Source organism: Callorhinus ursinus, unplaced genomic scaffold, assembly GCF_003265705.2.
Source record: "Callorhinus ursinus isolate GAN/ISIS: 27379988/994484 unplaced genomic scaffold, GSC_fseal_2.0 scaffold38, whole genome shotgun sequence".
NCBI classification, from domain to species: domain Eukaryota; kingdom Metazoa; phylum Chordata; class Mammalia; order Carnivora; family Otariidae; genus Callorhinus; species Callorhinus ursinus.
The window spans coordinates 11,153,860-11,178,725 of NW_027397100.1; the positions used below are offsets into that span (position 1 = coordinate 11,153,860).

A 24,866-nucleotide genomic window follows, 5' to 3' on the forward strand; every position below is an offset into this window, starting at 1 on the left:
TCATTTTCTGTTCTCTTACCCTACTTTATTTCTCTTGTGAGCTTTTACTTTTTATTTTTCTTTTATTATGTTATGTTAATCACCATACATTACATCATTAGTTTTTGATGTAGTGTTCCATGATTCATTGTTTGTGTATAAAACCCAGTGCTCCATTCAATATGTGCCCTCTTTAATACCCATCACCAGGCTAACCCATCCCCCCACCCCCCTCCCCTCTAGAACCCTCAGTTTGTTTCTCAGAGTCCGTCGTCTCTCATGGTTCGTCTCCCCCTCTGATTCCCCCCCCTTCATTTTTCCCTTCCTACTATCTTCTTTTTTTTTTTAACATATAATGTATTATTTGTTTCAGAGGTACAAATCTGTGATTCATCAGTCTTACACAGTTCATAGTGCTCACCATAGCACATACCCTCCCCAATGTCTATCACCCAGCCACCCCATCCCTCCCACCCCCACCACTCCAGCAACCCTCAGTTTGTTACCAGAGATTAAGAATTCCTCATATCAGTGAGATCATATGATATGTATCTTTCTCTGATTGACTTATTTCACTTAGCATAAATAATACTCTCTAGTTCCATCCACGTTGTTGGAAATGGCAAGATTTCGTGTTTTTTTTGATGACTACATAATATTCCATTGTGTGTGTGTGTGTGTGTGTGTGTGTGTGTGTGTGTGTGTGTGTGTATACACACCACATCTTCTTTATCCATTCATCTGTTGATGGACATCTTGGCTCTTTCCATAGTTTGGCTATTGTGGACATTGCTGCTGTAAACATTGGGGTACATGTACCCCTTCGGATCACTACATTTGTATCTTTGGGGTAAATACCCAGTAGTGCAATTGCTGGGTCATACGGTAGCTCTATTTTCAACTTTTTGAGGAACCTCCATACTGTTTTCCGGAGTGGCTGCACCAGTTTGCATTCCCAACAACAGTGTAGGAGGGTTCCCCTTTCTCCGCATCCTTGCCAACATCTGTCATTTCCTGACTTGTTAATTTTAGCTATTCTGACTGGTGTGAGGTGGTATCTCATTGAGGTTTTGATTTGGATTTCCCTGATGGCAAGCAATGTTGAGCACTTTTCCATGTGTCTGTTAGCCATTTGGATGTCTTCTTTGGAAAAATGTCTGTTCATGTCTTCTGCCCATTTCTTGATTGGATCACTTGTTCTTTGGGTGTTGAGTTTGATAAGTTCTTTGTAGATTTTGGATACTAGCCCTTTATCTGATACGTCATTTGCAAATATCTTCTCCCATTCTGTCAGTTGTCTTTGGTTTTGTTGACTGTTTTCTTTGCTGTGCAAAAGCTTTTTATCTTGATGAAGTCCCGATAGTTCATTTTTGCCCTTGCTTCCCCTGCCTTTGGTGATGTTTTAGGAAGAAGTTGCTGTGGCTGAGGTCAAAGAAGTTACTGCCTGTGTTCTCCTCTAGGATTTTGATGGACTCCTGTCTCACATTTAGGTCTTTCATCCCTTTTGAGTCTATTTTTGTGTGTGGTGTAAGGAAATGGTCCAGTTTCATTCTTCTGCATGTGGCTGTCCAATTTTCCCAACACCATTTGTTGAAGAGACTTTCTTTTTTCCACTGGACATTCTTTCCCGCTTTGTTGAAGATTAGTTGACCATAGAGTTGAGGGTCCATTTCTGGGCTCTCTATTCTGTTCCATTGATCTATGTGTCTGTTTTTGTGCCAGTACCATACTGTCTTGATGATGACAGCTTTGTAATAGAGCTTGAAGTTTGGAATTGTGATGCCACTAGCTTTGCTTTTCTTTTTCAACATTCCTCTGGCTATTCGGGGTCTTTTCTGGTTCCATACAACTTTTAGGATTTGTTCCATTTCTTTGAAAAAAGTGGATGGTATTTTGATAGGGATTGCATTAAATGTGTAGATTGCTCTAGGTAGCATTGACATCTTCACAATATTTGTTCTTCCAATCGATGAGCATGGAACATTTTTCCACTTCTTTGTGTCTTCCTCAGTCTCTTTCATGAGTATTTTATAGTTTTCTGAGTACAGATTCTTTGCCTCTTTGGCTAGATTTATTCCTAGGTATCTTATGGTTTTGGGTGCAGTTGTAAATGGGATCGACTCCTTAATTTCTCTTTCTTCTGTCTTCTTGTTGGTATATAGAAATGCAACTGATGTCGTGCATTCATTTTATATCCTGCCACTTTATTGAATTCCTGTATGAGTTCTAGCAGTTTTGGGGTAGAGTCTTTTGGATTTTCCACATAAAGTATCATATCATCTGCAAAGAGTGAGAGTTTGACTTCTTCTTTGCCGATTCAGATGCCTTTTATTTCTTTTTGTTGTCTGATTGCTGTGGCTAGGACTTCTAGTACTATGTTGAATAGCAGTAGTGATAGTGGACATCCCTGCCGTTTTCCTGACCTTAGGGGGAAAGCTCTCAGTTTTTCCCCATTGAGAATGATATTTGCTGTGGGTTTTTCATGGATGGCTTTTATGATATTGAGGTTTGTATCCTCTATCCCTATACTCTGAAGAGTTTTAATCAAAAAAGGGTGCTGTACTTTGTCAGATGCTTTTTCTGCATCTATTGAGAGGATCGTATGGTTCTTGTTCTTTCTTTAATTAATGTATCACATTGATTGATTTGCAAATGTTGAACCAACCTTGCAGCCCAGGAATAAATCCCACTTGGTCGTGATGAATAATCCTTTTAATGTACTGTTGGATCCTTTTGGCTAGTATTTTGGTGAGAATTTTTGTATCCATGTTCATCAGGGATATTGGTCGTAATTCTCGTTTTTGATGGGGTCTTTGTCTGATTTTGAGATCAAGGTAATGCTGGCCTCATAAAATGAGTTTGGAAGTTTTCCTTCCATTTCTATTTTTTGGAACAGTTTCAGAAGAATAGGTATTAATTCTTTAAATGTTTGGTAGAATTCCCCTGAGAAGCCATCTGGCCCCGGGCTCTTGTTTGTTGGGAGATTTTTGATTACTGCTTCAATTTCCTTAGTGGTTATGGGTCTGTTCGGGTTTTCTGTTTCTTCCTGGTTCAGTTTTGGTACTTTATATATCTCTAGGAATGCATCCATTTCTTCCAGATTATCTAATTTGCTGGCATATAGTTGCTCATAATATGTTCTTATAATTGTTTGTATTTCTTTGGTGTTGGTTGTGATCTCTCCTCTTTCATTCATGGTTTTATTTATTTGGCTCATTTTTCTTTTTGATAAGTCTGGCCAGGGGTTTATCAATCTTATTAATTCTTTCAAAGAACCAGCTCCTAGTTTCATTGATCTGTTCTGCTGTTCTTTTGGTTTCTATTTCATTGATTTCTTCTCTGATCTTTACTATTTCTCTTCTCCTGCTGGGTGTAGGCTTTATTTGCTGTTCTTTCTCCAGCTCCTTTAGGTGTAGGGTTAGGTTGTGTATTTGAGACCTTTCTTGTTTCTTGAGAAGGGCTTGTATTGCTATATACTTTCCTCTTAGGATCACCTTTGCTGCATCCCAAAGATTTTGAACAGTTGTGTTTTCATTTTCATTTGTTTCCATGAATTTTTTTAATTCTTTAATTTCCTGGTGGACCCATTCATTCTTTAGTAGGATGCTCTTTAGCCTCCATGTATTTGAGTTCTTTCCAACTTTCCTCTTGTGATTGAGTTCTAGTTTCAAAGCATTGTGGTCCGAAAATATGCAGGGAATGATCCCAGTCTTTTGGTACCGGTATTTGTGACCTAGGATGTGATCTATTCTGGAGAATGTTCCATGGGCACTAGAGAAGAATGTGTATTCCGTTGCTGCTTTTGGTACCGGTTGAGACCTGATTTGTGACCTAGGATGTGATCTATTCTGGAGAATGTTCCATGGGCACTAGAGAAGAATGTGTATTCCATTGCTTCTGAATGTTTGTGAATGTTCTGAATACATTTGTGAAGTCCATTTGGTCCAGTGTGTCATTTAAAGTCTTTATTTCCTTGTTGATCTTTTGCTTAGATGATCTGTCCATTTCAATGAGGGGGTGTTAAAGTCCCCTACTATTATTATATTGTTGTTGATGTGTTTCTTTGATTTTGTTATTAATTGGCTTATATATTTGGCTGTTTCCATGTTAGGGGCATAGATATTTACAATTGTTAGATCTTCTTGTTGGATAGACTCTTCAAGTATGATATAGTGCCCTTCTTCATCTCTTATTATAGTCTTTGGTTTAAAATCTAATTTGTCTGATATAAGGATTGCCACCCCTGCATTCTTATGATGTCCATTAGCATAGTAAATGGTTTTCCACCCCCTCACTTTCAATCTGGAGGTGTCATTGGGTCTAAAATGAGTCTCTTGCAGACAGCATATCGATGGGTCTTGTTTTTTTTATCCAATCTGATACACTGTGTCTTTTGATTGGGGCATTTAGCCCATTTACTAAATTCAGGGTAACTATTGAAAGATATGAATTTAGTGCCACTGTATTGCCTGTAAGGTGACTGTTACTGTATATCGTCCTTTTTGGTCTATGTTACTTTTAGGCTCTCTCTTTGCTTAGAGACCCCTTTCAGTATTTATTGTTAGACTGGTTTCGTGTTTGCAAATTCTTTTAGTTTTTGTTTGTCCTGGAAGCTTTTTATCTCTCCTTCTATTTTCAGTGACAGCCTAGCTGGATATAGTATTCTTGGCTGCATATTTTTCTCGATTAGTGCTCTGAATATATCATGCCAGTCCTTTCTGGCCTGCCAGGTCTCTGGATAGGTCTGCTGCCAGTCTAATGTTTCTACCATTGTAGGTTACAGACCTTTTGTCCCAATCTGCTTTCAGGATTTTCTCTTTGCCTCTGAGACTTGTAAGTTTTACTATTAGATGTCAGGGTGTTGACCTATTTTTGTTGATTTTGAGGGAGGTTCTCTGTGCCTCCTGGATTTTGATGCCTGTTTTTCTTCCCCAAATTAGGGAAGTTCTCTGCTGTAATTTGCTCCAGTATGTCTTCTGCCCCTCTCTCTCTTCTTCTTCTGGGATCCCAGTTATTCTAATATTGTTTTGTCGTACGGTATCACTTACCTCTCGAATTCTGCCCTCGTGATCCAGTAGTTATCTCTTTTTCTCAGCTTCTTTATTCTCCATCATTTGGTCTTCTATATCACTAATTCTCTCTTCTGCCTCATTTATCCTAGCAGTTAGAGCCTCCATTTTTTTTTTTTTTGAGATTTTTATTTATTTATTTATTTGACAGAGAGAGATACAGCAAGAGAGGGAACACAAGCACGGGGGAGTGGGAGAGGGAGAAGCAGGCTTCCTGCCGAGCAGGGAACCCAATGTGGGGCCCGATCCCAGGACCCCAGGATCATGATTGGATCGGATCAAGCCAAAGGCAGACGCTTAACGACTAAGCCACCCAGGTGCCCCGAGTCTCCATTTTTTATTGCACCTCATTAATAGCCTTTTTGATTTCGACCTGGTTAGATTTTAGTTCTTTTATTTCTCCAGAAAGGGTTTCTCTAGATCTTCCATGCTTTTTTCAAGCCCAGGTGGTATCTTTATAATCATCATTCTGAACTCTAGTTCCGACCTCTTTCTAATGTCTGTATTGATTAGGTCCCTGGCAGTCGGTACTGCCTCTTGTTCTTTTTTTTGAGGTGAATTTTTCCTTCTTGTCATTTTGTCCAGAGGAGAATAGATGCATGAGAGAACAAAATGCTAATAACAGGGTAACAACAACCCCAGAGAAATACACACTAAACAAGTCAGAAGAGACCTTCCAGAAAGTGGTCGCTTTTCTGTTCAGAGTTGCTGCTATTCCTTTCTTCGACTTCCTGTTGAGTTCATAGGTGTTCAGAATGGTTTGATACCTATGTAGCTGAATTCCTGGTACCAGACAAAATTTAGGTCTCCTACTCCTCCGCCATCTTGCTCCTCCTCCCCACCCCCGAGCTTTTACTTCTAACCGAAAAAATGCTTGTCTGTGTTATTGTCTCTTGCCAACTCCAAAGAATCAGGGATTTGGTCTGTCTTGTTTATTTGATATTACCTTAGCACCAAAAGTGTCTTGTACATATTAGGTACTCAATAAATAATTTTTTTTAAGATTTTATTTATTTATTTGACAGCAACACAGCAAGAGAGGGGACACAAGCAGGGGCAGTGGTAGAAGCAGGCTTCCTGCAGAGCAGGGAGCCCAACGCGCGGCTTGATCCCAGGACCCTGGGATCATGACCCGAGCCAAAGGCAGATGCTTAACGACTGAGCCACCCAGGCTCAGTCCCTCGATAAATAATTACTGATCAGATGACTATACACTGGTATATTCAGTGTGTATAGTATATGCAGTGGTCATGGAGTTCAAGTTAAGAGTTTATAAGCTAGGGGCACTTGGGTGGCTCAGTCAGTTGAGCATCCAATTCTTTATTTCACTTGCATCGTGGGATCGAGCCCCTTGCTGGGCATGGAGCCTGCTTGGGATTCTCTCCCTCCCTCTGCCCCATCCCCCATTTTGTCTCTCAAAAAAATAAAAATCTTTTTAAAAAAGTTTATAAGGGTAGTTTAAAAAATCTTCCTTGGGATTCAGAAAAACTCTGGATAGTGTGAACAAGGGATAGTTTGTCCCCTGTCTCCCTGGCTGGAGTATGGACTGGTCTCATAACTTCATTATGGCTTCCACTTTCTAGTCCTCACTTAAAAATGACAAAAGATAAAATCATCTAGAGGGTTATTCAGTAGAAAGGGGGATATAATGCAAGAAACTACAGGAAAATCCCAAAGACCCAACAATAAGTAAACACTGCAGCAAGCTGGCAGTGTCCTTGTCTAAATTAGAAATAACCAAGAAGACTAAGACATGTCCCATGTGATCCACCAGGGACTGCCACAGGGGAGGGTCAGTGAAGTTTTAACATCCCTTGTTAACTGTTCTCTGTCCGCAGCTTCTGGGTTGTTTGTCAGTTGTGTCCCACCAGAGGCTCAGCTTCCAGATCAGGATTAAATAATTTTTAGCTGGGGCACCTGGGTGGCTCAGTTGGTTAAGCATCTGCCTTCACCTCGGGTCATGATCTTAGGGTCCTGGGATCGAGCCCCGCATCGGGCTCCCTGCTCAGCGGGAGCCTGCTTCTCCCTCTCCCACCCCCCCGCTTGTGTTCCCTCTCTTGCTGTGTCTCTCTCTGTCAAATAAATAAATAAAAATCTTACCAAAAAAAAGATTTTATTTATTTGAAAGAGAGAGACACAGCAAGAGAGGGAACACAAGCGGGGGGGTGGGAGAGGGAGAAGCAGGCTCCCCCTGAGCAGGGAGCCCGATGCGGGGCTCGATCCCAGGACCCTGGGATCATGACCTGAGCCAAAGGTAGACGCTTAATAACTGAGCCACCCAGGTACCCCTAAATAAATAAAATCTTTAAAAATAATCATTTTTACCACATCGGGGCAGAGAAGATCTGTCCTCAGGAAGTATTTAGTGTTCTTTCTTTTCATGTGCAGCATCCAGGTACCACACACATAATCTGTGAGAGTCATTCATTTTCCAGGAAGCATTTTTAAAATGTCTTATCAACATTGTCAAGATTTTCCTAAGAGATTGCATCACATTCGTTGTTTCCTGGACTCATCTAAAGCAGAGCTTATTTCACTAGCCTACAGTGCTTTTCATTAACTTTTTTCACTTTAAAGTAGCTACATGTCATTTTTAAATAGATGCTGCCTTTCTCTTTAATCTGAAACAAAGTAAACTATTGATCTTCAAAATGTTATCTTTAAGGTACCAAATAGAAGTAAAGAAACAATTTCCCCTTCTTTCCTCTGGTCATTGAGAATGTAAACAATCATTCCCTAGTCATAGCTCCATACTTAGAAAAGCTACAGAAGCCTGGATGGCTCACTTGGTTGAGCATCCAACTCTTGATTACAGCTTAGGTCATGATCTCAGGGTCCTGGGATCGAGGCCCACATCAGGTTCCACGCTCAGCAGGGAGTCTGCTTGAGATTCTCTCTCCCTCTCTCTCTCCCTAAAATAAATAAATCTCACTCACTATATTAAAAAAGAAAGAAAGAAAAGAAAAGCCACAGAAAATATGTCAAGCACAGCATATTTGTTTTTGTTGGTCAGTGGACATGTGGGTGATGGGTGTTTTTCCAATTAATTTGAGTATCTTAGTATCAATAATATAAGACTATTTCTTTCTGAAACTGTCCTTTCTTTTTCTTTTTTTAGGTGGTCAAGGAGCTGGTCCTCCTCAAAACCAGATGCAGGTGTCCCACGGGCCACCAAATATGATGCAGCCCAGCCTCATGGGAATTCATGGCAACATGAACAGCCAGCAGGCTGGTAGTTCTGGGGTTCCTCAGGTGAACCTGGGCAACATGCAAGGCCAGCCTCAGCAGGGCCCACCATCTCAGCTGATGAGCATGCACCAGCAGATTGTGCCCTCCCAGGGCCAGATGGTCCAGCAACAAGGAACCTTGAACCCTCAGAACCCTATGATCCTTTCAAGGGCCCAGCTTATGCCTCAGGGCCAGATGATGGTGAACCCTCAAAGCCAAAATCTTGGGCCCTCGCCCCAAAGGATGACCCCACCCAAGCAGATTCTTCCCCAGCAGGGCCCACAAATGATGGCACCACATAACCAGATGATGGGGCCTCAGGGGCAAGTTTTACTCCAACAGAACCCAATGATAGAGCAGATAATGACCAATCAGATGCAGGGGAATAAGCAACAGTTTAACACTCAGAACCAATCCAATGTCATGCCGGGACCAGCACAGATAATGAGGGGACCAACTCCAAACATGCAAGGAAACATGGTGCAGTTTACGGGACAAATATCAGGACAGATGCTGCCACAGCAAGGGCCCGTGAACAACAGTCCGTCTCAGGTTATGGGGATTCAGGGGCAGGTCTTGCGACCACCAGGGCCCAGCCCACACATGGCCCAGCAGCATGGTGATCCTGCTACTACAGCAAACAATGATGTCAGTTTGTCTCAGATGATGCCTGATGTTAGCATGCAACAAAGCAACATGGTTCCCCCCCACGTGCAGGCCATGCAGGGAAACAGTGCCTCGGGAAACCACTTCTCAGGCCATGGGATGCCTTTCAGTGCACCTTTCAGTGGAGCACCCAATGGAAATCAGATGTCCTGTGGTCAGAATCCAGGCTTCCCAGTCAATAAGGATGTCACACTAACAAGCCCATTGTTGGTCAACTTATTGCAGAGTGACATCTCTGCGGGCCATTTTGGGGTAAACAATAAGCAAAATAATACCAACGCAAATAAACCGAAGAAGAAGAAACCCCCTCGGAAGAAGAAAAATAGTCAGCAAGATCTAAAGTAGGTTGTGGTAGTTTCACCTCAAATTTTATTTATTTCTATGTGGACAACTTTTTTTGTTGGAAAATTTTAAGCATATATAAAATTAGAACAGTATGAAATCCCTGTGCTTCAACAACTATCAATTCAGTCTATCTTGCCTTCATCTCCCCATTACTTTTTTGATTATTTTAAAGCAAATTGACTAAATATTTCAGTTCTATGTATCTCTGAAAGATAAAAATGGTTGTTTTTTTTTTTATGAACACACAGTATCATTAACATGTAGAAAAACTCACTGCCTTCATATTCTCACATATTCAAACAATGTTCAAATTTCTCTAATTACCTTAATTCTTTTTTTATAGTTTGTTCATATAAGGATTCAGACAAGGTTTATACATTGCAGTTGATTGATATATGTCTCTTAAGTCTGTAGTCTCAGGGGGACTGTGGCACATAGAAACTGAAAAGTAGCCAGTGCTGCCACATTGCACCTCCACAAAGCACTTCAGGCTATTAGTGGCTGTTGGGGGAGCCAGAAAGGCCAAGTGTGTTTTAGAGATGAAAACAATTTATGGAGATTCCTTGCTGTCTCAAATAGAAATAGATTTTTGGGGGTGCCTGGGTGGCTCAGTCGGTTAAGCATCCGATTCTTAATCTCAGCTCAGGTCTTGATCTCAGGGTCGTGAGTTCAAGCTCCATGTTGGGCTCTGTGCTGGCATGGAGCCTATTGTAAAAAAAAGAAAAAAATAGTTTTTTATACAAATGCCTTTCCTGTGAAGGCTCTCCATTTTTTTTTTTTTAAAAGGCTTTCCATCATCCCTAGATGCTTAAAACCTCACTTTAGGTTCGTTGGACCTTTTAAATCAGTTACCCTTTAAGTAAAGGTTCTCCAGGTGAGTTCTTTTGCACTTCCTTCCTTTTGCAGGAAGGAAAATTAATTTATATGTCATGTCTTGAAGCTAAGTGTTAATAATCATATTTTTGGCTTTGATAAAATGTTTCCAGAAGGAGTATTGATTAACTGGGTTTTCTGCCTTTAATCATAAAATTGGAATTCAGGGACCTTTGTTATTAGGGCATAGTGACTAATGAATGTAAAATGGGTTAATCAAAACAAATTGCTAGAACTGTAGAATAGGAGAGTTTTAGTTAACCATAAATGTTCAAAATAAAACCTACTGTCTCCATGCCTTCCCACAATATTTCTTTGATTGTACTCTAATATTATACCATACTCACTTGCTGCTTCTTGAATCTTAAAAAAGTCTATAACTGTATATTAACAAACAGTATTTTCCTGAATTCAGACCTAATAAGACCATTAATTATCTGATTTTTCCAGTAGCTCTTTCTAAGTTAAATTCTTTACTGCTATCAACGTGCTGTTTATTCCTCCCAGTAGTCTAGGAGTAAAATTGCAAGGTTATTCGGTTGCCATTAGTATGCATTCTTGCTGTCTTCATGAGTCCTGAGGGAGATTGCTTACTTCTTGTGGCTAGAAATTGTGAAAAGGACCTTATATAGCATCAGGGCTTCTAGGAAAGGGAGACAGTATGTCTAATAGGAAGAGCACCTGCTCCTAACTCTTATCAGCAGCTCACTGTGGAACCATGGGCCTCTTACACCTCTCTGGGCCTTTGTTTTCTCATCCATAACATGAGGTGGCTAGACCAGATATCTGAGATTTTTTTTTAGCAGTGCAGTTCCATGAAAGTAAAACCTACAGAATCCTTATAATTTGAAGTGAGAGAGAAGTCATAGAAGGAACAAATTGATATAGGCATCTGGATGTGTTTCAAGTTCTAAATTTCCATGTGCTAGGACTTTTTAAAATGGATTTAAGGTAAGGCTTAGAAACTACACAATATAATGAGATCAAATACGGTCTAAAAGTGGGTGACCAACATCAGGGCAAAGGGAAACTAAAGGAACAAAGGTGCAGCTAGGAATAAGATTGTAAACCAAATGGATGTGAGCTGCTGGTTCTTTGGAAATTTGGGTATTAGTAATAACATTCTTTTCATTTCTTTTTCCCCTGCTAAAAATTCTAAGCTACAACCAGGTAAAAATGAAAGCATCCCAAAGCCAACGGGGATGTCTGCAAATACTCATTCAGCAGAATTAATTAGCTTTGTTCTAGTATTCTCCATTTTTCTTTATTCTCTGAATACCATTTTTATCAGCCAGCCTACAACCTCTTGCAAGGTGTTGTGAATTATCCACACACAAAAAAAAGAAATAATCTGGACTCCCCGATTGACCTTGATAACTACACCAAAGATGGTGTGGTTTCACAGAAACAGTACTTTATAATGTTGATAGCCCAAACTATGATCAGGTCTTAAAACATCTAAGGGATGGATGATTAACGTGAAAATCATTATGTCAGAAATTTGTAGAAAGCACTTTGAGTAAATACCCATACTATTAGATTAAGTAGATTTTATGTAATGAAATTGCTGGATTATTTTTATGCCAAATACCGAATATTTTATCAGACTAGAGAGATGTAAGTAATGATAAGGATGATAATGCAAACAGATTTTAGTTCTTCAGAAATAGGGGAGAGGTTAAGCTAGTTTCATGTATAAACTATGCAACTTACTCTCAAATGTGTAATTTATTTTTTAGTACCCCAGATACTCGCCCAGCTGGGCTGGAAGAGGCCGATCAGCAACCATTGCCAGGAGAACAAGGAATTAACTTGGAGAACTCGGGCCCTAAACTGCCAGAATTTTCAAACCGACCACCAGGTGATAAAATGTTAGCTAAAGATTATATACTTTTCATCATTTATACAGCAGTACAAGGTTTCTTTTCAAGGAAACAGTAGTAGTTTATTTTGTCTCCTAACTAGGCTTCTTTAGAGATAAAGTGTATCTGATATTTGGAAACTTTGCCTTGATATTAAGTAAAAATTTCAAATACAACTTCTGAAGCTTGTGTGTATACGTAGTATATACAGTTGACCCTTAAACAACAGGGGTTTGAACTGCATGGGTCTACTTATATACAAATTTTTTCAATAAATACAGTACTATAAAGGTATTCTCTTATTACTAACATTTTCTTTTCTCTAGCTTACTTTACTGTAAGAATACAGTATATAGGGATGCCTGAGTGGCTCCATCGGCTCTCTCTCGGACAAATAAATAAATAAAATATTTTTTAAAAAAGAATACAGTATATAATACATATAACACAAAATACATGTTAATGGACTGTTTATGTTATCAGTAAGGCTTCCAGTCAGCAGGTAGGCTATTAGTATTTAAGTTTTGGAGGAGTCAAAAGTTATATGTGGATTTTCAACTGCATGGGGGGTTGGTGTACCTAACCCCCACATTGTTCAAGGGTTAACTGTATATATACGGCTTAGATTAGTCTTGCATTATTTTAAGTCCTCAAAAAATCAGACTGAAATGTCAAGTGCCTCTTTATTCTTGTCAGTATCGAGGTTCTAGTTGGCATCAAAATGGAGTAAGATTAAATGGAAAAATGTTCTCACTCTAATCCTGCTTGCCTGCCTTTCTTGCAGCCTTTCCTACTAGGGTTTTCTCAAAGCAGAGAACAGGGTTTACAGTAAGATTTTTCTATAGCAGTTTTGTTATGAATCTTTAAGCATAAAAACTATATGAGAGTAATAAAAAGATACTCATGTACCTACCACCCAACTGAATAATAAATAGGATCAGTATTGTTGAAGTCCCCTGTGTTATTCCCCTTTCTGACTATAAAATAATATTATCCTCTAAATGTTGAAAAGAAAAAAGCTTCTAAAATTCCTTTATTCCAACCTAGGTGTTGCAGAAGAACTAAGGCCAGTATCTCTGTACTTGTTACTGTTGGCCTGAGCAATGATTTGTAACCGTATTCCCCTGTGACTCAGTTAAAGACACACAAGCCTGTTATACTCAGGTCACTCTCCCCTGTGTATACAGAAGATTATGTTTTGTTTTTTCTTCACTAGTTATTACACCTTTTTGGCATGTAAATGAGAATGACATTATTTGGGGGATAAACTTTAATCCACCCTTATGTATTTTAAAAGTGAATCAAAAAAAGAAGTAAATACATCATGATGTCAGTATTTTGTGTTATTTATTACAAATTGTTTGGGCACACCACACTTCCAGTCAGTGAGTTGCAGCAGCACAGTTGAGGTGGGGAGGTCACCGGTCTTGACAGGTATATCCAAAAGGCATTATGAATAGGAAGGTACCTTCTTCCCTCAGACACATCTGAATTCTTATGTGAATCCCAGGGGTCTTCACACACATACTGCTTCCTTTCCATAGTTTGTAAACTAGGAACCTATAGGCTGAATTTGACCTATTAGGTGTTTGAATTGTCATGCAGTTTCTTAAACCAAACAAAAACCTGAATTTATATGCCTTTAGACAGAACATCCATTCTGATCAGTTTGGCTCTGTCCACAGGACTACTACTGTCTTATACCACACCACTTCTCTTCTTCACTACTGGTCTGGTGCCTAAAGGCATATGAGCTTGCATCCCTTGATTAACAATAGGGTGTTTGGTTATGTTATAGACACCATGTGTGCTTTGGCTTTCCTTCTCCACCCTTCTGTCATGGCAACCCTAATCTCTTTTCTTATCATTAGTGCCCTTTGGACTGCCGCCTCCAGTTTCTGGAACCTTTATAATAGCCGTGCTGTCAGCTATTACTTTTGAGAGGCTGCTGTATTATCTGTTCTGCTCTCTTTGGTATTTACTGTGCTGCCTGGTGGGCTGATTTAAAGATAAAAGACATTTGTGTCATAGCCCAACCAAAGTGGACTTCTACAGAAATGACAACTTTAATATGGGAATCTGAGTTAAACCTGTAGAAATGCCACATATTATTGGCTCTATAAATGTAAAGAAGTAACTCGGGCCTAAAATAGAAAAGGATTTTTAAAAAATCTTCAAAACTGAATTCGGCACATTGTACTCAGTGGTGCCATGGAAATCTTTGGCCGGAAGACATTAATTAGCTATGGACCACAGGGTCTGACCCTGTGGATCAGCAGCATTTGTAGCTGCTCTGTGAAAATCTTGAATCATCATTTCTGCCAACTGCCAGAGCCAACTGTTCTTATTCCTGCACCTTTGTAAAACTTTGCTTATGTACTTTTCATGCAACAATGGAATAAATTTAGTTTTTGAAATTGTATCCCAGCTATATCTCCACTTTTTCCCGTGGAACCCCCTTTATTCCTGGTTAATGCTTTTCCTTTCTGCTAATTGCATAAGGCTTTGGTTCTAAAATGCCAAGTAAAGGGGCGCCTGGGTGGCTCAGTTGGTTAAGCAGCTGCCTTCAGCTCAGGTCTTGAACCCCGCATCAGGCTCCCTGCTCGACGGGAAACCTGCTTCTCCCTCTCCCACTCCCCCTGCTTGTGTTCCGTCTCTCACTGTCTCTGTCTCTCTGTCAATTAAATAAATAAAATCTTTAAAAAAATAAAATAAAATACCAAGTAAAATCTTCACAAAAGAAAGAATCATTTGAGCTCTTGCCTTCTGGAAATCTATAAGCCATTGTCCCCCAGATTCTTGTCCTAAATTATTTTTTATTCCTGAGGGCAGTGCTTCTGGCTTGCTTATTCTCCCATTGTGGATTCATAGAAAATATTTCTCCAAATAGAGTTTTAATATGTAAGAAAGTAAATGAAATTAATATCCATTAAAAAATCTTCAGTGCCCTCAATTGATTTTCAATGTGTATATCAGCTTCTATGAACTCCTACTATTTATTAAACTGATTTACATCGGAGGAGCAGTTTAATTCAGTTGGGGTCCCCAAAGGATTGAGCCTGAAAGATGCAGCATGGTGTATGGAGCCAATGGATTGGAGTAATTTTAAATCCCTCTTAAGGAGTTTGAATCCCAGCATCTTATATTTTACTTCTGTTGAAAGAATAAAAAGGCTGTCTTTGGTGCTGGCATTTTCTCAAAATCTAGCCTTAAAAAAATTAATCAGTGATAACAGAAAAAATGAATCCTAAATGCCTTAGCTCATTCCCAAGGACAGTGGCATATTTATTATGCCCACGTGACAGCTCAGTGCTGGGTGCTCAGCTCCTTGCTGTCGATGGGAATTGTTCTCATTTCTTCCGAATGAGTGGCTGGGACAAAGTCGGCCGCTCTGAGCGCGCAGCACACAGTGTCTGTCTGGTAGTCTTGGTGCAGTAGTGCCGCATTCACACCCTGAGGACTACGGAGCTCCAGGTTCTGGATGCTTTGCTTTGTGCTTCCGTAAGCAGTATGCCCCTTGGCTTATGTCGGAAAGCGAGGGGCTGCCCCCACGCCCCCAGGAGTGGCCATGCCTGAGCTGTTTGTGCCCTGCCCGCGCCGCCCAGACGAGTATTGCTTGGCTGTGCTTTAAAGGTAGCAGAGCTTTTCTTGCCGAAAATCTAACTTCCCTGATTTGGGGGGCTTGTTTTAGGTTATCCTTCTCAACCAGTTGAACAGAGGCCACTTCAGCAGATGCCTCCTCAGCTCATGCAGCACGTGGCAGCCCCACCGCAGCCACCACAGCAGCAGCCGCCGCCACAGCTGCCGCCACCGCCGCCACCACAGCAGCCGCCGCCTCCCAGTCAGCCACAGTCGCAGCAGCAGCAGCAGATGATGATGATGCTCATGATGCAGCAGGACCCCAAATCTGTTAGGCTTCCAGTCTCCCAAAGTGTCCACCCCCCACGGGGCCCCCTGAATCCAGACTCCCAGAGAATGCCCATGCAGCAGAGTGGCAGTGTGCCCGTCATGGTCAGTTTGCAAGGACCTGCCTCCGTGCCACCGTCACCTGATAAACAGAGAATGCCTATGCCTGTGAATACTCCTTTGGGAAGCAATTCAAGGAAAATGGTATACCAGGAGAACCCCCAGAATCCTTCTAGCTCACCACTGGGAGAGATGGCCTCACTCCCTGAAGCGAGTGGCAGTGAAGTACCGTCTGTCTCAGGAGGCCCAAACAACATGCCTTCACATTTAGTGGTTTCCCAAAATCAGTTAATGATGACGGGGCCAAAACCCGGACCATCACCCCTTTCAGCAACTCAAGGTGCAACTCCCCAGCAACCCCCTGTCAATTCCCTGCCCAGCTCCCATGGCCACCATTTTCCAAATGTGGCTGCTCCAACCCAAACATCTAGGCCTAAAACACCAAACAGAGCCAGCCCCAGACCCTACTATCCTCAGACACCCAACAATCGCCCTCCCAGCACAGAACCTTCAGAAATCAGTCTGTCCCCAGAAAGACTCAATGCCTCCATAGCAGGACTCTTCCCCCCACAGATTAATATTCCTTTACCTCCTAGGCCAAATTTAAACAGGGGCTTTGATCAACAGGGCCTAAATCCAACAACTTTAAAGGCCATCGGGCAAGCACCTTCAAATCTTACCATGAATAATCCTTCCAATTTTGCTGCCCCACAAACTCACAAATTAGATTCTGTGGTGGTGAATTCTGGAAAGCAGTCTAATTCTGGAGCAACAAAACGGGCTAGTCCAAGCAACAGTCGCAGGTCTAGTCCTGGGTCCAGTAGGAAAACCACCCCAAGTCCTGGGAGACAAAATTCCAAAACCCCTAAGCTTACTCTGGCCTCTCAAACAAACACAACCCTGTTGCAAAATGTGGAGTTGCCAAGAAATGTATTGGTCAGTCCCACTCCTTTGACCAATCCCCCTGTACCTGGGAGCTTCCCTAACAACAGCGGGCTGACTCCTCAGAATCCTGCCATGCCTGTGGCTGCAGTGGGGGGTGTTCTCGAGGATAACAAGGAGAGCTTGAATGTGCCTCAGGACAGCGATTGCCAGAATGCCCAGGGTAGGAAGGAGCAGGTAAACATTGAGCTCAAAGCAGTCCCTGCCCAAGAAGTTAAAATGGTTGTCCCCGAAGATCAATCTAAAAAGGATGGGCAACCTCTGGATCCTAACAAACTTCCCAGTGTTGAAGAGAACAAAACTTTGGTGTCTCCTGCTATGAGGGAAGCACCGACATCGTTAAGTCAACTCCTTGACAACTCTGGAGCTCCTAACGTGACCATTAAACCCCCTGGGCTTACAGATCTGGAAGTAACACCTCCAGTAGTTTCTGGGGAGGACCTGAAAAAAGCATCTGTCATTCCCACACTGCAGGATCCGTCGTCTTCTAAAGAACCCTCTAATTCCCTAAATTTACCTCACGCTAATGAGCCGTGTTCAACCCTTGTGCATCCAGAATTGAGTGAGGTCAGTTCTAATGTTGCACCAAGCATCCCTCCAGTAATGTCAAGACCTGTCAGCTCTTCCTCCATCTCCACTCCCTTGCCCCCAAATCAGATAACTGTTTTTGTAACTTCCAATCCTATCACAACTTCAGCTAACACATCAGCAGCTCTGCCAACTCACCTGCAGTCTGCATTGATGTCAACAGTTGTCACAATGCCCAATGTGGGCAGCAAGGTTATGGTTTCTGAGGGACAGTCAGCTGCTCAGTCTAATGCCCGGCCTCAGTTCATTACACCTGTCTTTATCAATTCATCCTCAATAATTCAGGTTATGAAAGGATCACAGCCAAGCACAATTCCTGCAGCTCCACTGACAACCAACTCTGGCTTGATGCCTCCCTCCGTTGCAGTTGTTGGCCCTTTACACATACCTCAGAACATAAAATTTTCATCTGCTCCTGTACCACCTAATGCCCCCTCCAGTAGTACTGCTCCAAATATACAGACTGGTCGACCCTTAGTCCTTAACTCACGAGCCACCCCTGTTCAGCTTCCTTCCCCGCCTTGTACCACTTCTCCAGTTGTCCCTCCTCATCCCCCTGTCCAGCAAGTGAAAGAATTGAATCCAGACGAAGCTAGTCCTCAGGTGAGCACCTCAGCAGATCAGAGCACTCTGCCCTCCTCACAGTCAACCACAATGGTTTCTCCCCTTTTGACCAATAGTCCAGGCTCATCTGTCAGCCGGCGAAGCCCAGTCTCCTCTAGTAAGGGCAAAGGAAAAGTGGACAAAATCGGCCAGATTTTGCTGACCAAGGCATGTAAGAAAGTTACAGGTTCTCTTGAGAAAGGGGAAGAGCAATATGGTGCAGATGGAGAAACTGAAGGCCAAGGGCTAGAGACCACAACTCCAGGGCTCATAGGAACGGAGCAGTTATCCACAGAGCTGGACAGTAAAACCCCAACACCCCCAGCACCCACTCTGCTAAAAATGACCTCTAGCCCTGTGGGCCCGGGCTCCACCTCGGCAGGACCCAGCTTACCTGGCGGTACTCTCCCCACCAGTGTGCGCTCAATAGTAACCACTTTGGTACCCTCTGAGCTCATCTCCACGGCGCCGGCCACAAAAAACAGTCATGTTGGCATAGCACCTGAGCCACGTGCGGGTGGCCTAGTGGAGGAGAAAGTGGGATCCCATCCAGAGCTTCTGCCCAGCATAGGTATGTACTTGGGGCCTGGCATCATCTCCTCATGTCAATTTTTTGATGACCTATCCCACAAAAGAAAGCATGACTTCTTTTCTACTTGGAGGAAGAAGAATGGGCCAGATGGCAATAGTGGTAGTTTTATTTATTGGAAGTATATTGGGAAATATACTTTAAAAAAAAAAGTTTACATTTATTAACATGGTTCTCTCTCAGCTCCTGAAATAATGATAGGCCTTTCATTTATATAAAGTTTGTCACTTTACAAGGCAGCCTCTTTACATATGTTATCTCACATCATCATTATACCAACCATGTTGGGTAACCCTAACCCCATTCTGTGGGTGAGAAGATTGAAGCTCAGAGTTCAGTATCTGTTCAAAGTCCATACTGTGAACCTCCAGTTTAACATTGTCCCTTAAAGGTGAATAGCAGCTTCTGCAAGTTCTCCTCACTGTAATAATGACTTGCTCTCAACAGTTTCAGGGCAGGGTTCTCATGGCCCTTTCCTCATTGTACTCTATCCCAGAGACTATTCTCTTCTGATTGGCTACTCCAGAGGAGAGCTTTTCAAAAACCCGGGTTTCATGATTATAGACACAGGAGATGCAAAGTGGTTGAGAGACAGGCTTGAGTTAGTATCACAGTGCCAGCATTTACCAGCTCTATGGGTTTAGGTAAGTTACTTGACTACTCCAAACTTGAGTTTCCTTCTTTGTAATATGGAGACAACAGTAGTTGTAAGAACTCAGTGAGATAATGCATATCATGTGCTTAGCACAGAATATAGTAATCAACACATGTAAGTAATTCTTACTGATTTCTCTTTGATTCAGTCTCTGTAAATTAGGCCATTCCAATTTGTGTATATCTTTAGATTATTTCCTATGTACTGTTAAGGTGTGCAAATGACGGGAGCATTGGTGTCCTTAACACCTCCCTTCCTCCCTTCACACCCTGCCTCTCACATACACGTTCCTTCTTCTGTGAGGCCCAGAAGCTCTGTTTCTGCAGAGCTTCTCCATACACCATTACTGAGCCAATCACGCACTGCCAAAGCTGAGAAGGACCTTTGCTATATCCTAGGCAAGCAAATAGTGCCTATCTTTTTTAATGCAGCTGAAAATTTTTGAGTGGTAAGCACTCAAAACGTAAGTTTCAGGGTATGATCAGAGTTCAGATTCTGGTTACCAATCACAGTTGGGTGAATTCCTTGACCTCTTGTAAGTCATGTACTTGACCTGTAAAATGGAGGCTGTAATTCCTACCTCCCAGAATTTATACAGATGTAAGGAGAGGCCTTAGCATAAAGTGGCCAGCACACTGCCTCACTCAGAGCTTTGGAAAGGTTAATTCCCCTTCTCTCTGCCCCTTTACTTCAATGCTGGAGATACAAGGAGAGATAAAAGCCTTTGAAGAGTTCACTGCCCTTAGAGGAGACAGAGACTTCACAGGTCTGGGTGCTCTAGGTTTCTGGTTCTAGTTCTGTGGAGGTAGGTGACCTCTAAGATTGAAGAAACCTGGTGTGACTTAAATATATTCTCTGCTATTAAATATTTCTATTATAGAACTTTCCCCCCACATACCCAGAGAATAATGGTGAAGTGATGAAAAAATATTTTTATCTGGATCATATATAATCTTAGAGGAATATATGAGCTTTGGGGAGATGAACCTGTAGTTGGAAAAAAAAACCTTCAATTTTAGTTGAGATTGTTTCCATTCTTTTTCAAGAGGCTTCTGGGTTTTTATCTTGAAAATGTGAGAAACCAATACTAGAGTTAAAAGTAAAAGTTAAGGTAAAGTTTTAAGCTTTATGAGATAAGCATCCAAAATAAATTCTTAATACAAATCATTACTGACTAGGCAGGCAGAGAAATCTACAAAATTCACAATTTCCACAATCAGGTAAAACTTACAGAGTTTATCTAGGATGTTAGACTGAAATGTCAAGATGGGAGGACATAATCCTTGAGTGACTGTGGCATATCTATGCCCTTAATCTTTACTGTATGATCCAGGAAGCTCCCATTCTAGAGTACATTGCGTATCCTGTTCCATTCCTCTTCAAGGACCTAAGTACTCTCTGTCCTCTGAAGCATAATTCTCATGTTTATCCCCTCCATTGTACCATCAGTTTTCTCAATCTAGAATTGATCTTTGCTTTTGATTCCTATAGCACTTTATACTTTATGAGGCTTCTTCATATAACATCCCAGTGCATTCCAGTGTACCACATGTGTGTATCTTATCTTTATACTGGACTGTGTTCCTGATAGGCAAAAATAATAATTGGTCTTGAAAGGTGCCTGGCACAGTGCCTTGCCCCTAGTTAAGTTCTTGGTAACTGTTAGACAAGTAAATGACATATCAAGTGATTTATTCATCAAGTATGAATTGAATATCTGTTTTATGAGCATCATTCTTTGCCAGGTGCTGTAGAAAAGTATAAAAGAAATTGTATGATTCATTTCAGGTCTCAAGGGCTGTGTGTAATCTTTACAGGGATGAGACAGTTTTTAAATGCTAAGGTGAATGGTATAATTGTTCCTCTGAAAGTGTTTGGGTTGCCTACTAAGGTATGCTTTGGAGTTTTTCAGAGTACTGGATAGAACATGCCCCTAAGAAGCAAAAATCGTGGGTGCTCTTGTCCTCATGACCACCTCCTTCCTTGATCTTTGTACACACAAAAGGGAAAAAGACCACCTGCTGGTGGTCTATGTTACTGCGTGGTACAATAGCTAATTTTTTAAGTAAGTTTTGAAATGTCCTTTCAAGGCAGTTGAAATGCCCTCCAAGAGGATGTGTATTTAGCAGTTACTTAGCCCTTGATTCAGTCAGTGTTTTCTGTTTTGTTGAGAAAAGAAAGTAAAAGGCCTGTATTTTTTTTTTTCCTTGCCTTAGCCCCTTCACCAAGTTTAGTCTCAAAGGAAACTCCAGCCACAACACTGCAGGGGTCTGTTGCCAGACCAGGTAAGGCATGCTTTGGAGAAACTTCTCCAAATGGAATGGATTATGTGTGAAAGAACTGCTTCTCTCCTCAGGGTGCCAGGAAGTGGCTGAAAGTCTCTCACCTCCTGGCTTCAGAGCAGACTTCAGTTGAGCGGCAGAGCTTGTGCAGTACTATTTGAGGTTACTTTCCCTGGACCAGTTTGCTGTCTTATGCATTCCTGGTGTCAGCCAGGGAACTCAGGAAGGGCCTTGCACTGCCCATTGTCTGCCTGCCACCCAGCTATGTGTGGTTTCCATTGCACAGTTTGCCCTGTTCCATGACCCTGGCACCCATAGCTGGCAGCTGACTGACTGGCATATGGCAGCTCTCTGGGGTGGCAAGCATTACTGCACTAAACTAGTAATTGCACTTTCATGACAGGAGTGGAGGCTTGTTCTGAGAACCTCTGCTACAGTGAGGCAGCCATTCCCCAGGGAGTCAGTCATTTCAGTCATCTCTGGATGGCATTGTGTTTCTTCCCATGACCAAGAAATTGCAAATAGCACTAGGGATGGTGTTTCTGGAAGGTGGAGTACATGGTAATCTGACAAATAATTGTTGTAGAATCCTGTGTCAGCTCTGAACGCATGAGGATCTTGATGGCAATAACAGCACTGCCCACTGCCTTCGTAGGCAGATAAATACGCCAAAGCAGATAAATATCATAAATATGATACAGTTTAGTCTTGCCTGGCCCTTTGTCACTGGAGGTATTGAGGGATACCAAAAAAAAAAAAGTATGACACTTTCCCAAGGAGGTTAAAATCTCATTTACAGTACAGTTCACACTTGACAAAATTTGTAAGCAAAAAAATACTGCTGTGTTTAATTTTGTGGGCCTAAGCCATTGAAATTAAGGTATAACTTGTGGTTTATTTTAAAGATTTTTTTTTAAAGGCATCTCTATACCCCGGGTGGGGCTTGAACCCACAACCCTGAGATCAAGAGTCACATGCTCCACCCACTGAGCCAGCCAGGTGCCCTACTTATGATTATTTTAAAATGGGCTTCAGGTGCTTTGTGCTATGCTATGTTCTATCGCACACTCTGAGTAAAATCAGTCCTCTGAAATGAATGGATGAGCTAAAAACATTTCACCCACCCAGATTCTTCCTTTGCTACCAACTGCCTGCATGATTGTGCTAGGCACCTGAGAAGGGTGGGAGTGGAGCGAATTATTCACAGAAGGGCTTATAGTAAAATTCATTTTTGGTGAGAAAAGAAGCAACTAGGAAGAGGAAGGGAATTCCATTTCCTGCCCCAATTTTTTACTCCAGAAAAATGTTTTATCATATCCTACATCGAAGTCAGAATAATTGGCCAAAGAATCCTGTTCCTTTTAAAAGTTTCACTTAAATGAATCTCCAGTGCCCCCAGAGTCACTAATTGCCTTCACCAAATTCCTTTGATCTGTACTTACATGAATTATCTGTGATAGTGTTAAAGTTCTCAAAAGCACTGAATTTTGTTTCAGATGAGCAAACTAATCAAAATTTTTATGTAATCAGCCTCCTTTGAGCTGTTTTTTGTTTTTTGTTTTTTTGTTTTTTTGTTTTTTTTTTGAGCACATGTTACCTGAGTTTGTATGCTCCAGTGGAGCCAGCAAGGGAGCAGAGAGAGTACTCAGTGAGGTGGTATCTGTTTCATGTGGTGGGGTTTCCAAGGTTTATGGGTTAGATATGGGGAGCTAAGTAGCAAATGGGAAGCAGGGACTACCTCATCTTGCATTGAAGATGCAAGGCTCCTCGCATTAAGGCTGTATCAACATGAGCATCAAAGCAATAATAATAATAGCTAATATTAAGTTATTACTAAGAGCCAGGTGCTGTACTAAATTTTTATATGTATTATTTCATTTAATCTTCTTAATTTTGAGGTGGGTAAAGTGTCCCCTTTTTTTCAGATGAAGCATTGAGCACAGAGAGGTCAAGTAATTTGCTCAAGGTTACATGGCTAATCAGCAATGGGGTCAGAATTTTAACCCATGCACTCTGACTTCACTGCCTTCAGGAAGGTTAACATGTAGTCAGTGGGGTAGATGAGGCATACACCGAGTCTGTGGTGCTAAATTTTCTAAAAGGGGGGACAGGGACAGAGCTGTGGAAGTCCAGAAGTGGGAGAGATCACTATCTGGTGCATCAGAAAAGTCTTTTGGAAAGATGGAACTAAAAGCATATAATGGAGGAAGATGTTTTTCTGCTGATGCTGAGAAAGAAGTGCCTGGTAAACCCATAGAGTGCTCATTTAAGCAAAACCCTGCTAGACAGATTACTGAGGTTTTCCTTCTGGAGGGTGTTTCTGGGAGGTTGAGGAAGAGAGGAACATAATGGAGTTTGTGGGTGTTATCTCAAAGCAAAGCAGTCTGCCCTCTAAAGCTCAGTGAGGAAGTCCTTTGGAAGAGAATGCATCCTGAATAGATATTCAAGACATATTTGAAGATTACTGTCTTTAAAAACAAATGTCAAGAGGGTGGAGATATTTTAAGAATGAAAACAATCTCTTCTACATGAGAGGAAGAGGCTTATTTTACTAACCTAGTTATAGCTGGGTGAAATATGAACCAGGCAGTGTGAATTTAATTCTATTGATCCAAACAGGATTATTTCACAGTGTGGAGTAGAAGTAAAAATAGACCAAGTAAGTGTCTTATGCCCCAGACAACTGAGTTGTGTCCCTGCCAACTCTGTCTCTGTACCATGTAGGGTGAGAATCCTGTTGGACACAGAGACATGTTAGCCTAAATAGGGCATTCAGAGTTCTCATAGACACCGCGCTTCTCCCAGTGGACATAGACAACAGGAGCTCCCACATCTCATTTCTGTCCTTTGTATTTTTCACAGAACTCGAGGCAAATGCTGCCATAGTCTCTGGACAAAGGTAAGATGATCATTCTGCAGACTCAGCATGAAAATGGCATAAGCCTCTTTGAAGGGTATCGGCTTTCTCATCCTTTAAACCTCTCTTCACCTTGGCCTTTTCCCTCACTCTTTGTACCAGTCTGTTTTCCCTACTAAAGCAGGGGAGCTGTCATGAGTCCTAACCCCTCAGAAGTAACATTTCTCTTAATAAAACTTGGTGGCTAAGTTTCTCCCTTTTTTGGTTGTTTTGAAAACTGAATGAGAGAACATGTTCAGCACTCACCATAGTGAGTAAATAATAAATGTTCGGTATGTAGGAGCTGTTGCTATATTGTCATT

The 24,866-nt window shown here is 41.5% G+C and overlaps 1 protein-coding gene across 13 annotated transcripts in view; it reads left to right on the plus strand.

Moving 5' to 3' along the window:
* NCOA6 (nuclear receptor coactivator 6) overlaps nucleotides 1–24,866 on the plus strand; it is a 104,216-nt gene that overhangs the window by 68,112 nt on the left and 11,238 nt on the right. For 12 of the 13 annotated variants that reach the window (XM_073880521.1, XM_025876420.2, XM_025876415.2 and 9 more), the window contains 5 exons: nucleotides 8,167–9,283; nucleotides 11,900–12,021; nucleotides 15,714–18,692; nucleotides 21,582–21,650; nucleotides 24,510–24,546. In XM_073880521.1, coding sequence (XP_073736622.1) covers nucleotides 8,167–9,283; nucleotides 11,900–12,021; nucleotides 15,714–18,692; nucleotides 21,582–21,650; nucleotides 24,510–24,546 — 4,324 coding nt within the window. The remainder of the gene's footprint in view (nucleotides 1–8,166; nucleotides 9,284–11,899; nucleotides 12,022–15,713; nucleotides 18,693–21,581; nucleotides 21,651–24,509; nucleotides 24,547–24,866) is intronic. The other variant, XM_073880525.1, reaches the window with a different exon arrangement.